Source organism: Egretta garzetta, unplaced genomic scaffold (genome assembly GCF_000687185.1).
Source record: "Egretta garzetta isolate BGI_Z169 unplaced genomic scaffold, ASM68718v1 scaffold49, whole genome shotgun sequence".
Lineage (NCBI taxonomy): Eukaryota > Metazoa > Chordata > Aves > Pelecaniformes > Ardeidae > Egretta > Egretta garzetta.
This window is the reverse complement of record NW_009260775.1, coordinates 1,442,407-1,459,387: the sequence shown is the minus strand read 5'-3', so window position 1 is coordinate 1,459,387 and position 16,981 is coordinate 1,442,407. Positions and strand designations below refer to the sequence as shown.

At 39.6% G+C, this 16,981-nt stretch overlaps 1 protein-coding gene across 1 annotated transcript in view; it reads right to left on the bottom strand.

The window, feature by feature from the left end:
• The window catches only part of ARHGAP6 (Rho GTPase activating protein 6), a 124,836-nt gene that overhangs the window by 18,075 nt on the left and 89,780 nt on the right, over positions 1–16,981 (bottom strand). The window contains exons 4-8 of the mRNA XM_035901727.1: positions 14,280–14,536; positions 9,180–9,375; positions 6,002–6,057; positions 2,150–2,300; positions 859–1,007 (exon numbers count right to left, since the gene is read on the bottom strand). Coding sequence (XP_035757620.1) covers positions 859–1,007; positions 2,150–2,300; positions 6,002–6,057; positions 9,180–9,375; positions 14,280–14,536 — 809 coding nt within the window. The remainder of the gene's footprint in view (positions 1–858; positions 1,008–2,149; positions 2,301–6,001; positions 6,058–9,179; positions 9,376–14,279; positions 14,537–16,981) is intronic.

Below are 16,981 nucleotides of genomic sequence, written 5' to 3'. Positions count from 1 at the left end.
TCCTTCCCACAGATAAATGGGTACAATTTTGTAAAGCAGTGGGAGACGGTATCCATCTCATTCAAAGTTAACAGAGTTGCCCCCTTTTGCAGAGCAGCCCGCTAGTTCAAGCATTTTCCTGGTAGAAAATGGAAAGCCTGGATTTTCAGATCTTTCCTAGTGTGAACGGCGCAGGCGCACGCGTGTGAGCGCTCGGAAGTACGGCTCCGGCACACAGTGTTCTCGACTCTCTGGGGTGGGTGCACTCCAACCTCTCCATTGAACTTGGCCCAGATGCAACAGTAAGGAGGCCAGAAGGAAAACAGGCAAAGGTGGACCCTGACTCCAACTAGTGATAGGTCTGCCAGTTGCAAGGACACAGCTAGAGTTCCTGTCCTTTATTTTTTATTCTCCACTACCCAGTGCACACAAAGAAGCCAAGGGAACCAAGAAGCGAACTGCTATGTCCAAAGGTCATATAAGAAAGCAACAACAGAGAACGAGAAGAGAATGAAAAAGCATACTCTTGAATGCCTGACATTTTTCAAGGTGAGAATTCTTTCCACAGAATATAGTAAGATAAAGCAAGGGGGCAAAAAAGGATGGACAGCATTAGATGATCTTAACAATGAAGTCGATTACGCTGTGAATCTCCCAAAGGAAGTGGTAGATGCTTTACTGATGAATTCATATAAAAATTAAACTTTCACAGCTCTAAGAACATGGTAAACAACTAAATGGCAAATGTGCAGGCAAGAATATGAAATCTCTCCCATGTTTCAGGGGTATGCCACCATCGTGTTTGTTTCACAGCTTTAAAGATCTCTTTTCGGATCAAAAATTAAGCAAAGTCGAAGGACACAAGCGACCAGGACTTACCTCTTGGCCATCTTTGTCTCTGGTGTCTTCTGCGTGGCCAGCCACCGTGGAGAGAAACTGCAGCAGCCGGTGTAGGGTATCGCAGTTACAGGGAGGTAGAAGATAAATGAGAAGCTGTAAGGTGCTTAGCTGTTCATCTGGCTCTAATACTAAGAGGGGAAAAAATACATTCTAAGAAAATCACTCCAACTAACCTAAACACAGAACAAATATACTGTTCCCAGCCCAAAGGAAGGCGTAAGAATAGCTTTGTTTAAGGATCATTTTCCTTATAATGTCAGAAGAAAAAGAGAAAACTCTAAGGAAATAGCGAAAGTGTAACGAATACTGTTATGGGATTTTTGCTTTGGTTGGTCAACTTTTTGCTCATAGGTTCATGGGATCTTTTCTCAGCCTGTGAGAGAGCCAAATCCATGTTGCACACTCCATCACTGTCACTAGACACAAACATTCTGCTTAATTTCCTACTTACTCCATTAATTTAGGTATAGCTACTGGTATCTAGAGGGCACCATTGGGAAGCATTCCAGTCAGGTTTATGCTGTAGCCATTTTAAATGGGTTTTCTGGGAGGTACTCTGAGGTACTGGGAGTCTGGAAAAAGCAACTAGAGATATAAAGGATATTTTGTAACCACCATTACTTGAACCGCGTAAATGCAATGGTAGCCAGTGACAGAGGTGGGACAGAGGCAGGATCTCAGACACAAGGGCTAGAAAGAATCTGAAAAACACATACCAGGCAGCAGCTAAAGCTTGAAGGGTCCAACTTTACTTTTTCCCAAATCTGTGAGAGTCTGCACTCAGGTCTTAGGCAACACATTTGGGAGTACTTAATATGATGGCTTTGAGGACCATTAACTATGATGAAACTTGAACTTTTGAAGTTCGGTTTCTGAAGCCAGACTGGAATTTTGGTCAGTGAACAGCTCTAAAAATTAAAACCATTAATGGTGCTAAGATACCAGGATTCAAATGGGAGTCTGTCATCTGCTACCGCTGAACCAATGCGACAGGGTCAGGATTTAATAGATAACATGAATCGCATCCTATATACAAATGCAAAAATAGGTATAATACGTGAAATCTTTGTTGTTCTAGTTTTCTGGGCTACACTCACACAGTATGAAAACCAAGGAAAGACCTCAGCAAATTTATACTGTACAAATATTTGGAGCAAATCAAGGCTATATTATTAAAAGCACAGAAAAAAAGAATATGGTTAAGAGAGATCAAAGAATTCAAACAGGTAGGCTTTTGGAAACAGGCAAATGAAGATGCCATAGAGCTCACAGAGAGTGTTGATGAAAGGAGTATAAAGTTCTCTGGTAAGAAGTGGGTCAGGCATGTCACGCAGAAATTCCTTTAACAAAGCAGCAACATCATGAATGCTGTGCTCTTCGTCTAATACAACATCTATGCCCCGGTCAAACTCTTCACGTAACTGAAAAAGATCATGACAAAAAACCGCAGTCACTTATTGTCCCAATTAGCACAACCCAACACAGAAAAACTTTTAAGATGTAGATCTGCTCATTTTCACTTTTTCAGATTGGTCAAAGATACAATTCAAGTCTAATTACTGCCTATTCCATGATACATAACTTAAAGTTTGTACTGGACTGTAATAAAATACGATTCTTTCTTTCCAGCTAATACATGGCACTCTTTTATGAAAAACTGTGCCCAAGTAAATATAATTTTTGCAGAAATGTAAGATTAATATCAAAGGCAGAAACCAGAAAGAATAAGGAAAGCTGCAAGAAAGACTTTCTTATACCACCTTGCTACATTATCCCTAGATTTTAGGGCCAGAGAGACTGAAATTGCATTTCATGACATTTACAGTTTTGTACAAAAACATTAATAATAAGACAATGTTAATATCCATCAAACTCACATTTCTCTTGTGGGTTTAAGACGATATTTAAGCATAAGCAGTAAGCAGCCAGGTTCACTAAGACTTCATGGCATTTGTCCGCATGCATCTTGTTCTGCCTTCCTAATTTAGTTATGTTCACTAAGTGATCATCATTAGGGAGTTAACAAACAGCAAGCTAATACCGTTACAAGGTATTGCTGTTTTTTTCCAGCTACAGTCAAATTCTGTATCATTCAAAGGTATCACACTTCCCAAAGGCAGAAGAAATCCCTCTCCCACATTCAATATGCCTTACGAAGAGATGAAAGCCTGCCTTTCTGGAGAGATTTCCCAGCACCAAGAGCAGAACACTTTCTTCAGGCTGAGAGCTGCACCTTTTACTGTCTTTTCATTTTGAAAATAGTCGAGATGTTTTAAAAGTATTTCCTATCTTTGCTAATATTATGAGGTATCATGATCTCACATATATCTTCTCGGAGAGTAAACATAACTAAACCTTGCTAAACAAGAGGAAGTTTGAGGTATCAGCTTTCTTTACCAGGCTTACTACAGACCTATCAAAAAGAAGGAGAAAGGTAAGTCAGAGGCAAACTACGTGTCTGTGATAACCTGTGGCAAATCTTGATCACAGGCAAATCTATCTTGAGTGTGTATAGTGTGGAGGCATGAAGAAAATCCTGTACCTCCAGCTGAAATAGTGCTTTCATGATGGGTGTGAAAGGTAATCTAGAAAAACTACAGCTTAATTTATTAAGACTACTTTTAACATTATTAATATCAGTCATTACTAATGATGAATAATTATGCAATGAAGTCCAGAATTTGTTCTTTATCTAGTATTATACTTCCCCCTGCTGATTTGTGGTCAAAAATTTTCCAGTGCCAACCTGGGGATTTCATTCCCAGCTCAATTCCTCTCTTCAGACTGGTGGTAAATGCGGAACATCCCCACGGAGCACCATAAATTACCTCTATCGAGAACACTGGTTCTGAACTTACTGCCCAAAAGCAGCCAGGGAAACAGATTAGCACTGCATCAGGAATTCAGACTTCCCAAACAGCTGTCTAAATCATAAACTGCTATTACAGTCTTCAGTATGGCACTTCTGATCCGATATCCTGTGAGGCCTACAGAGATGTCCTAATTAGCACAATATCAGATAGTCATTGGTGAAACATGGCCACATTTCAGGTGGCCCAGGTATCATGGTGGTTAAAAACTGTATATTTCTAAGTTTAAACTTCACGTGTCTCAGACTTCATTCACAGGGAATACTTCCAGACTTTTGGAAAATACACCTGGTGAGCTACAGCATCCATTGGAGCTTAAGACATGAGAGCTGAGGACATCTGGCCTGGGAGAGAGGATGGGAGAGCAGAGCTCCAGCCACATTGCTCTTCAGCCTCAGGGTCCAGAGGTTGCTCCACCTGCAGAACTGCCACCAAGTCACCAGGCCTTGCATAGCGGGCTGCCCACCCTAAGCTCAGCAGGGATGCTCTGCTCAAGCATCGGTATAGTTTCTGGGCACAAGCTGGTACCTGACATCCCGATGTACCAGACCTTGAATCAACATTAACTCAGGAATCTTTGTCCCTCACCCCACTGAATGCGAAGGAGGCGGTTTGTAATAGGCATGCTTGTTCTAGATTTCCTCTCCCTGCTCATCAACTCAAAAGCCCACTGGCACATGCATTAACTTCCTTATGTATTTATTGCAACAAACTACAGTTGAAATAGGGTATTTTCTAACTGGGGGAGGAAGGGAAACAAAGCTATGCCTACTTTCTACACAAGAAATCAACTAATGAACAGCTGCAAAAGCACATCAAAATCTGAATACTGGGTTTGGCTTTCCATGGTTCAGAAAATGAGTGGAATTTTAATTGAATCCAGACTTTCCCATGTGTTCGTGTTGACAGCATTTATTATTGTAACTGCAAGGGCCAAGCTGATGCTTCCATGTTGTTTAATGAAATATATTAGTTCACCTAATTCAATAAATTAGTCCATGTAACAGAACACATAAATAAGTACCCAAATCTCTTGATTTCCTCAGCTTCTGAAAACACAGTAAAAGAAACACTGGTGAAAGTAATTGATATTCGAAGAAAGGCTTAGTTTACAAATAAATTATACAAGCCCTCTGCTTTTTCCCCAGAATTGTGTTCACTCCTGTATGATAATACACGTTTTGACACTGAAGCTTGCAATGCAAATGACAGGCAACTTACTTCTCAATACTTTATGTAGTTCAGTGTTGCTCTAACAACTGCCTCTGCAGACCACAAATGTTTTTAGCTTTGTGTCACACCAGCCACCCAGCAATACAAACTGCTAGAGAATAAGCTAAAACTCAGTAGGCTATACTGTCCCACGAGCCCAAATCGAGTCAGTTTAGCTATCCAAGGTAACTTTCCAGAATGCCAAACATTATACTGTGTAGTTTTTGCAACAAAGAACTATTATTTCTGGGATCAGATGTCAAGCTTTCTTTTGCTTTTTTCTATTTGATCTTTCTGGTCTTACACTTCCTGGCAGGGGTATTTTCCTGTAACTTTTTATTCCATTCCTAAGCATCATGTAACCATTAAGCACTGTTCTCCACTGCTCTAATTCAAGGTGTATTCCCCCCAATTTCTGGGAATAGCAATGCAACATGTAGGCCTGAGGAAACACCCACTTCTGACTTTGTCTCTGGAACCTAACTGTCTGCTATCTTTGCTTTTTCAACATTTGGCTGAGACTAGGACTTGGATGGATCTGCTCTGACCTTCAAGTTTAACAGGGGTAAAAGAAAGGTGATATTTGGGAGCAGCAATGTGAGGGTCAAAGAGATTGTTCTGTACTTGCGTATTTTCTCATACTGTGAGTTTTCAAAAAAGATTTACAGTTTGCGTTTACTTTGGGAGCTTCAGCTGTTTCTGAGATGAAACTAGCAGCCAAGATATTTTTTTTTCCCTGCAGTGTAACCTTTGGAAAATTTCATCACCATAGTCTATTTGGATCTCCAACCCTGTGCTACTTCCGCAGAGCAAAACATACAGAGACTGTTAACCTGCTGAGAACCTGACAAGGATTTCACCAAATGTAAAAGATCACTGGAAATGGCCTGTTACAAGCCATCAAAAACCCAATAAAGTCACTGACCCAGAAAGCCTGAATTTCACCAGGTGATGGATGGGGACAAAATCACTTAACAGAAAGGAATCAGGTTTGTTTGTATCACGGCTGATGAGGGAAAAGCGTATCCATATCCACTCACCTGTCTTACTCTCTTTTTTGAGCTTCCAACTCTGAATATTCCTACTGTCTGGAGACCTGCAAATGTAGCACATCAGACAACCGTTTTATTGTTTAATTTTCTGCTGAAAATTGCATAGAACCAAAGCAATCTGGGCTGGCAATGTGTGTACTTAAAAGAATAAAAAACCCCACAACGTATTTCTCTACAAACTTGTACTTACCATGCTGAGGCAAAACTCAGTTGTCTTGGATTAAGAAGCCACCCACTGTAATTTTTAAGGACCTCACATCACCTAACCTGCAAAACATCATCTCCACGACATTTCTTGTGATGCCATTTTGGTAGTGCCGCTGCTACTCCATGAGGGCCAGAGGTACAGAGAGAAGTGAGGCACTGCTCAGCGTGTGGAGGTGACACTTCCAGGACTGCCATCGAATGAAACAGACAATAAAATAACTAAATACTTGGGCACTGAGCTGTGCCTTTGGATGCAGGAAGCATGTTTGGGGTTACCCGCTGGCTCTGTAGTGCCTGTCAAGACAAAGCTGAGAGTTTCCTTCAAAGGGACATAAGTTGGACACGCAGGCAGATTACCATGGGGAAGAATTCTACCTGGGAGTTGTGTGCAGTTTATAGGGTAAGAACAGCTATTATATAGAGGGAAAGCTATAAAGAAGTACTGTTGTACTTTAGGCAACGCACAGGTGTGCCTCTTGTGTCATTTAGACTTAAAGTGATTTGGGAATGGCTGTTGCCTGCTATTTCATAAGAAATCAGTTCAAACCTTCTTCAAGCCCTGTAGATATTACCAGAATATCAAACCAATGATAACACGGTCAGCGAATGGATGAGTTACTTCTGTTACTTTGCCGAGTAACAGAAACTGAAAAATTTGAGAGTAAATGTCCCCTTAGAGGTTACATGGTCTTTTGCAATGAGAGTGTGAGTGGGAATCTTAGAGACTTAAACAGTTGTGTACATAACATCATTTTAGAGACTTTTTTTTTGCAAAAAGGATTAAATTACCTATAAACTTTGAAAAGCTTATGGTCTAACAAAGGCTATTCTGCAACATTCATTTTCTCTGCTGACATACAGGAGATGTAAAATAACCTTGCAAAACAGATGCCTTTTGACAGCCATGAGGCTACACCTGCTTGCTAGAGGTCTGTAGCTTTGCAGTGGTGTTTGGAGTTGCAGATTTTCATCAGAGAAATTCAGATAGTCTTTGGTTAACAGAAAATTACATTGATGGAATAATATTTAGTAAACCCAGGAACTTTGGCAGGGAATCATCTGAGATGGAGATACTCATATTGGGCAAAAACTGGAGGCTGGTTACCAATTCATGCACAAACCTACAGCATTTGTTTTACACTGCAGAAGTGAAGCCTTTACAACTCTGGGATGTGAAGGGAAGGTGAACAAGGCCAGGGGCTTTTATGGCTAAAAACATAACCATTTTTTTTTCATATAATGTTCAAAATTATCATTTAAAGCATTTATGAGAAACAGCTAGGTGATTTGCTGCTGAAAAACTGGCCTAAAGGACTTACGCATACAGGCAAGTATTTTCAGAATCAGAAACTCGGCCCATCATATAGCCTGGAATGCTGTCGCTAGAGGATTGTTGCTAGAACAGAAAGCCCTCTATTATCCCTAAAGCCAACTAGCAAACAGTAGTGTCTGTCTTCTGCAATCTTTATATTTCTCAAAGTCAACTAATCCGGATGACTGTTTAGTAGATGGCTGATTAAATTGAAAACTAAAGAACACCAATATTTTCCCCAAATTATCTCAGATTATTGTGTTGCGGAGTACTACAGTGCATTCTTAGAAAATGCACAAGAAAACACTGTGAGTTTTCTTTAAAAGGAAACTTTAATGTAAAGCAAATATTTTTATTAAAGAATGTTGTATAGAAAAGAATCTTTGTTATGACAATGGGTTAAGCAGATTAAAAAATTTATCACAGATGTTCAAGTGACATAAAATCACAGTATCCAAAGGAGACCCAGCTGGATGGCTTTTTTGGCTGACTCAGGCACCTTTATGCTCTCCAAACCCAGCTACCCTTGTTTAAAGGGACAGAAGTCTTTCATCTCAAATTTAATCATCCCGACACACACTTGTCAGCCATGGTATCTAATCTCTGTAAAAGGCTAACAATTACTCTCTTTCACAGTTTTCCTTTATATGTTTGTAAGCAACATGGTTTTCAATTATGTATTGTAAAAGCTTCACATTGTTTTTTTAAATTGCAGTCCCTCATCTGCAAAAGCTTTTCATTCAGAGTCAATAAATTATTTCTTTCTGGTCAAATTAGGCATCAAATGGTGTTGCAGTCACTATTGCTTAATGCTTTGTTTATTATCTGGCCATGTGATAACTCCGTCTTGCTGTGGCCAAGTATTTCAATTCTCATTAAAAATCTTTACAAGACTAAGATACATTGGGAGAGATGTTGAACAGATACCTTGATTAACTATTGTTTCTGCATTACATAAAGCTGGTGGGAGATTTGTGACTGGACGATCATGAAGACATGAGCAGAATATTGGCAGGAGTTTATAATTCCCTTTGGAGAAAGCAGGCCTGAGCCTGAGGCTGGTCAGGAGGACTCAAGCCAGGGACAAACTGAGTAGCCAGCCTGCAAGCCTTGTAGTGAACAGGAAAAAGCTTCTTGGAGCTCAATATAATTTAGCATGGGATTTTTTTCCTTTGTCTGAGCCTCTATCTTCAAATGCTGTTTCTAAAGAAGTCTTGCACTGTATTATGAACAGTTAATTTAGCTCTTACACCTTAAGATCCACTGGTTGCAAAGAATGACTCCAGGCTGACTGGCACATTTCAGACTTTCATTCTCAAGGTATGGGTAAACCTGTGGGGTGTGAAGAGCTGCTCCTGCAGAGCTGACCACTCCAGTAGGAGATGAATGACCTCCAAGAAATGTGTCTTCCCCGGTACTGTGTGGGCCAGTTTGCAAGCTCCTCTTGCATAGATCCTTAGTTTGGGAAGATATCATCTAAGTAATTATTTGTGATATCTTTAGCAAGAGGCAAAATAGGAGGGAAAGTGTCTGACTTTCAAAGATGTCCTTTCAACTGGAAGTATATACTTGCTTCTCAAAATACGTGTTTATTTATATTATAATAAAAATACATCTGCCACTCCAGGGAAAACAAAATATTCTTACCATGCTTTTCCAAGTGCTGACAGCAACTATCTACAAGCCGGGGAACCTGCCTGTAAATAGGGTTCAGGCTTAGTTTCTTATCTCTTGCTTTTTCTTTCTTGCTCTGGGCTTCTGCTGGCAAAGAGAGCTGGAGAGCCTCTAACAATCGTGACTGATTGTCATCAAGATCTGTAATAGAGTCCACAGACATCGCGCCCTGTAAAATACACACACATGAAAAATCAGTACGGCTGGAGAAATCTAAACACCACAGGACCTTATCTAACAAATACTTTTGCCTACCCGCATTTTAAACAAAAATACAATTTGCTACACAGTTTTTGTAAATTAACAAAGTTATAATACCAGTGTAATGGATGGGAAAATCACAATGGTACCAATGTTATTATTACCATACTACAAAGTACACAAATTAGATATTGAAAAAATGAAATGCTTTCCAATCACTCAGCACACCTTTTTATCGTTGTAAGCCTGCACATATTGCAGGACAAGGATGAATCACGGTCTGTGTGTGCACCTCAGAAGTACAGAATTTATGTGCATGGAGATATATACACATTGTTAAACATGATTCCCTATTTCTTCTTCAGCTTGGGCCATTGTGTCCGTAAAATGATGCAAACAGATTCACAACGATACACCACAGACAGTTAACTAATAATGTAAAAGCATACAACTGCAGAGGCTGAAATATTCCCATGTTATCACAAAACAAAGACACACTAGAGAAGTAGAGGGGTAATACTTTTTAGATAACTCTACTTCATGTATCTTAGTATTTCAAAATCATTAAAATTCCAATGAAAGCTTTGAAAACTATGATTGGATTACAGCAAGACACAGAAGTTCAAGCAGTCGGTAAAGGACAAAGCAGCACAAGCAGAAGGAGGTTTATGGCATGTTTCAATGGTCACACTTGAAAAATAAGGTTCTTTTTTTCAAACCACAAAGATTACTGTCACTTCAAAACGACCATTTCCTTCAATTTTTTTTAAGCTTGCCAGGCAAAAACATTTTATGGAATATCTAGGCTTATAAATAATATTAAAACAAAAAGAAAAATTTTTGTTTTCGTTCTCATTAAAATATCTATTGTAAATTCTTTTCTTTCTTTCTGAAACAAAGCATACATTTTACTATAACATAAAACGTACTATACAGGGATCCACATGTCATCTTAAGAAATAATGAAAAAATGTTAATTCCCATTCAAAACTGACAACTACTTTCTTAAAAGCACACTGTTCTGCTGACTGGTATTTCATAAACTGCTGGTGAGATCTCTATGTCTATTAAATGAGAACTGTACAACTACTAGGGAATTTCAAGCTCTAGAAGTATTTTCTTCCATCAACCTAGACAACTGAACTTTACAAAGATTTCTGACTCATAGGCAACTTGTACAAAGTCCACTGAGATTTCAAATGAATTTAAAAATTTTTAGTTCATAGTATCTTTAAAAAACCAAAAGCATCGAACTTATCAGGTGTAGTTCTGTTTCTTATAATTCAGGGAAGACTTATAAAATGAAATGAAGTTTTTAGATTTGTTTGGACCCACATCTCTAAACAATGATTAGACCCTTCGAAATGCAACTTTGGCCTTGATTTCTGATGTCTCTCAGAAGTACATTTGCTTGATTCCCTTTACCATTTCCTGCCAAAAGGGGAAAACAACCCCCAAAAAACCAAACAAAAAAGCCAACGCCAAACAAGCATCTCTGGCTATGATCCATGTGTGTAAAATTCCAACTGAACAATTTTTCTATTTTGTTTTTAAGAGTTTGGGGTTTCAGACATCAAAAGTAGTCGACTGACACTGAAAACACTAATCCACCGCTGCAGCTCCCAGGCAGCTCCTGTATGACAGGTGTCCTCCTTTATACCCTGCCTTTACTGGTCCTTCCCTGTCTGCAAAGCATCCTCACCTCATGAATCATTACTATCATGGAGTCACTTAAGTCGGATTCAGATCCCTAAAATAGATGTAAATACAGTCAGTTCACCATTATCCTTGGGCATTTTATCAAAGTTGTGGATTAACTGGGGCACTGAGCTGGCTTTAGGAAGAGTGACCTTGAGTTCAGTGGCTGAAGTACAGCACTGCTTGGCAACACCAAGTCCAGGCAAGCTCTGATTTTAAATTTCAAAGCGCGCAGGAAAACCTCTACCAACATACTCCATGGATCCAGCTCAAACTCAGCCAGACCCATGAGTTTGGGCTCAGCCAGACCTATATGACTGCTGAGGAATGATGCAGGAGTTCATGCACATTGCTGCCCACTACTCCAGGACTATTAACACAGACACAGTGCTACTCGGACTGCAGCGCCCAGCAACCAAAGAATAATCTAGTTCCATCTACTAGGCTTTACCTTTGCACATAATGGGTACCAGTCCCTGCTCCACCATGACAAGCTCAAAATCTAAATAAACTGGGCAAGTGTTAAGCTAAGCACACAGGGACATGAAGGAAAGTGGAGATTAAAGAGGAGATGGAAAGAGCAAAAAGAAAATGAAGGCCAGAGGTACAGGTGTGGAACGAAGGTCAGATGAAGCTTTTCTTTACTTTTTAAGGGTTGTAGAAGGGTTTTTTATTTTAAGAAGATGAGCAATATTACAGAGTATGCATGGGATCAAGTACTATCCATGACATAATAATTTTCAATCCATACATTATGCTATTTGAGTAGAAAAGCAGTATGACCGGGCTCCTGATACTTGAATAAATTTTGGCTGCATAATTTATATACATAAAGAATATATTAGCAGAGAGTCAGAATATTCTCTACAATAAGCACATAGAAAGTGCCTTGCTTGATGACTAGGGTCTCAACTTCCAACTGCTTGGGCAAAAATCCTACACAAAAAATGTGTGATTTCTGTCTAGCTCTTGGAGGAGAGATAACCACAGCACTCATACCGTGAGCTCTGCAGCCAGCATTACCTTATATCCCTTACTGAAAGCCTCAGGTGAGTGTTTGAAGACTCAATGGGATACACAAAAGTGAATGACACAGTTGCAAAGAAGTGTTGCAAAGTGATGAACAATCCCTCCAATTTAAGTTTAAGAGGACTGAACTCCAGGTGTCTGTGCAGCATTTGTGTGAGAAACTGATTGTATCAGCTGCATGTAATTTGTAGGGGTATTTTTAAGCATTTGCCTTGATACGGTTGAAAATAAACAGTGCAAAACTGCCCAAGAGGTAAAAAATAAGTGCAGGCTTCCTTACCATCCCCTAAAAAACCTCAGGGGAGTAGAGTAAGTAACACTGATAAGCAGAAGTATAAAGACCAAAGACAGACAAGATATGGGACATGAGTTGATATTAATGTTAAATAATTGACAATTCATGAAGTGCATTACTTAATAACTGAGATTCGTTCCCAAGAGAACATGCCAGCTCCCTCAAACTCACACTGTCCACACCTTAGTCTACTCTTACTTCTCTGTAGGTGAACCACGAGCTATGGCATCCTCATGACTATGGACTGAGGGCTCAAATTCAAGACCCTGAAAGCTGCAATCCTGGCATTAACAAAAAACAAAAAACCAAACCAACCCCCACCGGCTTCTAGGAACTTGGTCCTGATGGAGCTCTATCCCTTGGATGTAATAAAGGATCCAGTTACCTTCTGCTCGCTGTCTGGACAAATGCACGTCAGGGATCTTAGCACACTTGGTGAAAAGACCTGCAGGTGACCCATATCTGGACACATGAACTATCTTTTGCTCATATGAAAACATGTTCTGAAGCCAATGGGTGTATACAGTGAATTTCTCATTTTTGGCACTGCCTATGCCAAATTCTGAAGTAAGCTGGTGGGTTTCCCTTCACACTTCTATTCAAGTGTACTTTGCACTTTTGTGTGAACACAACTGCCTATTCATATGGTCTGAACAGGCCAATAGATGTGCATTACGTATATATAAGAACGCAAATATCTTCAAATATCATGCCCTCAGCTATTTGCAGAATGTAGACACTTCAAGCTTCAGGCGACAGCTAGAAGGAAAGAAGGCAGGTCATGGGGCTCTTCTATCTTCTCTTAATTTGCAGTTTACTCCAGTTCTACCCCTCTTAACACTATGGCTTGAAGATCCCTACACAGCTTTTCTCTGAAGCAAGTTTTATCCTAAGGATGAAAGAAGGTGAAGATCCTAAGAAAATATTTTATTTTCCAGGGTCTGCTCTTGTACCCCAAATTCTTTCTCAGATTACGTAACGGTTTTTTATTGAAAGCATTTTATTATGCATTTTTTCTCCCTCCATTGCAAACGAAATTAAAAAGCAGTAATTCTAGAACCTCTATCCCATGGTGACAAAAAAAAAAAAAATATAAAATCTACTACTGTTACTAGCTGCACTACTGGAAAATTGGAAAGCTCAGAGCATAAAATTTACTTACAAGGAACAGAACCCTGCAGAGAAATGGTCTACCTGGTACCTATCTTCCATGCAGGATTAACATCCAAACCAAAACACCGCACTGCACTCTGCTGCCAAGGGCATTTTCATAGCCTGTATGCAGAAATGTCCTTCAAAAGGCCTGCTACAAATCTACTCTGACAAATTCTTACCACTGAGGACACTATCAGAATTAGACCATGGGGATTTTTATTTAATATTAGGATAGGGATTAATAGCTAGATTTATTTCCAAGTTTGTGGAGCTAGATTAACATAAGCATACATATAAATATCAATATCAATCTCACAGGCTTAGTCTTCCCCAGCTGAAAAAATCAGGTTGAAGACAGATGAAATTTGTTAAATCTAAGAGACCTCTGTAGGCAGAAGGATGTAGATAAAGGGAGTGAACAGGAAGACTTCTAAATAATCTCCTGACACTTTACAGTCTGTAACAGACTTGCACAGTCCATATGATCTTTTCCCACCAGCACCAGAGAAAGATTTCTACTACAGTTAGCATTTTCTGGTATTGACCAGGAGAGCTTCCACCTGAAAAAAAAAATCACTGTTTAAACATGACAGAAGAAATATTCCACAATCCACAGACACAACAGGGATTTTTCCTCCTCCAGCTAGACCCTCTGGACCTACTAGCATGCACCACATTAAGATGGGTCCACTTACACGCCTCCTTGCTCGTGGCGCTGGCTCGGGTGTGTTCGGAGAAGTGGATTCGTTCGGTGTTTCTGAGGTTGAACTAAGAGATGAGTTACTGCTTGAAAGTTCTTTGTTCTGCCTTTTAGTTCCGAACGGCAAGAGAAAGGCCACAAAATCTGAAACATCTTTTTGCTCTTCTCTCTGAGAGTCTTGCTTGAGCTTGTAGGCCCGGTCATTAGCAATCACTTGGGATAAGGGCATTCCAAAAGCCTGGGGAATAAATTCTGCAAAAACAACAACAAAAAAATTAATATCTTCTGAACATCTGATATTTATTTAGTACAAAAAGAATTAAGTATTAAGCTGTTAAAAAGAAAAACAAACTGAAGGCCCTTTAAATATATAATAATTCCAATGAGGTACTGGACTGCATAATAATAATAACAACTTTCAAACAATAAAATAATAGTGGAGACGTGCCAGGTAATTGTAGCCCATGGTATCGGAATCCTATTTCCAGTTGGATCATGCAAGATATACCAATCTTGGAAAATCACTTGGGAGCAGATCTAGTTACGATCTTAACTTCCACCGAAAGCAACTGGAAGTCAGGCACCTTTGACTACATCTAGATGGTGCAGAGGCTCCAGTAACCTAATCCTGAGACTGGGGAACCTAGCTGGACTGTGCCACAGCACCCTCATGTTTCAGACCCCTTCATGAGATTTCTTTCTCAAAAATGTTGCAGGGCACCAGAGTCAAGGGGCACAGACACGTGCATGGGTCTCATTACAGGTCAGGAGGATATGCACCTACCTGTACAGGGAGCTTGTAAATGCATCCACTATTCAGACTAAGCCTTCAAGGATATATAAGAACTATACTGCTTTAACATATTGGTACAATTAAACCAGTTTAACAGTGGTATATCAGTATAAAGGTACTTTGTAACAGTACAAAAATATATAAGGACATACAGAAATACAGGAGAACACAAGTTTCTCTCAATTAACAAAAAGAACATAATCCCATTCCACAGCAATATAACCGTAATGTACAAAACCAGCATATACTTCAGGTCTTAAAGCAAAATGCCCAAATGTTTTACAAAACAGAAAAATGCTCTACAGTGAATCAGCCAACAACTAACATTGAAATTCTCATCATTAAGTTTCAAATCTAGACCTATCTGAGACTAGTAGAACCAAACCATTGGGCCAGACTACCAACCAGAACTGTTTTGTGCTCAAATGGAATGAAAAAACAGCTATTGACTCTATTCGTCCTGGTGAAAATGGGTGCAACTTCTACTAGGTTTCAGCTTCAGACCTGCCTGTATCAGGAATAAAGCACTAGAGATTAAAAGCAATATATTTTTTTAAAGTATGAAAAAAAGGAACAACAACAAAAAAGCAAGCAAACAAAAAAATCCTTATATACTCATCCACTCTGCTGCCACAATTATCTAAATGATTAAAGGCCAAAGTTCCTCCTGGGACTTAAAGTTTGACTATATCTTTGATGACACTTTCAGGTTTTATCTAGGCTTGCATTATCATTAAGATTAAAGTAAGGCATTGAAAAGAAGAGTATATTTTATAACTCCTGAATGAGGACACTAATAGCCTATCATACTAAAGACACAAGGGCCCGTTCTGATTTGGTGAGAAACTTTACTGCTCTGTAGAAGTATGAAATGTTAAGACATGAACTAACTTTGGTGTCCAGACAAAACTAAATCAGGAAGCAGAGCCTCACATATCAAGCAAGTCTGGAGGTGACCTGTTAGTAGAATGACATCTAAAACCATTTGCATTTAATTTAGGACAAGAAAGGACATCATCACATGGATATCAAGCAATGTGGGGACTGGCAATTCCAAAAGCCCCGAGTTAGACCCATTCTTCCAGTACTCAGCAAAGTGTGCCTATAAAATGATGAGAGCATTAATATTAAAATTTTTTACTGTTCTGAATTATCTTCCCAATGAATATTTAAGACCACAAACTTCAAACACACATATGCAACATGTCTCCCCTTCTGCCTGTCTAACAGGGTACTTTGTTTTACCTCCAGCATCCCTATTTATCTGTCTTTCCACAACATTTCCTAAGAAAAGCCAAATGAAATCCTGAACATGAAATATTTCTCTGGTTTTGGCTCACAGACACTCATGCTTCAAATAGGGATGGGACCGCAGTATGTAGCCCAGTGATGATGCCCAACAGCATGCTGATGCCATTGATCCTACAGCACTGGGATCAACTGGGACAAGATCAGCAGGGGAAGAGATCTCAGCACTGCTTCTTTAAAGGAATTTCATTAAAACGACCCTCTACCTGACTTTGTCATGTAAAGGCTGGTATTTTGATGTAGGTGTTGCTCCTCCTTGAAAACCTTCAGGTGTGGGATGCCAGGTTTTTAATTCCTCTTGCTTAACAAGCCTGTGTAGCAGTGAAAGAACACTGAACCTCTGCTCTAGGCTGCTTTGCTGTAGGCCTCCTTCTCAGAGGACATGAACCGCTTCCCTGATTTCTCAATGTCTGGCAGAGATGAGGAACTGGATGAAAACCAACTGGCTGATTTTCAGACTAAATACAAATGGAAGTGATGCTGGCTGGCAGTGATAATTACGTTAAAGAATTGGCAAACCCAGTAACTTTTTGCTCCTTTGTTGAAATTAAAAGAATTGGTTGCAACCTCTGCAGACTGGCTACAGCCTCAAGTTC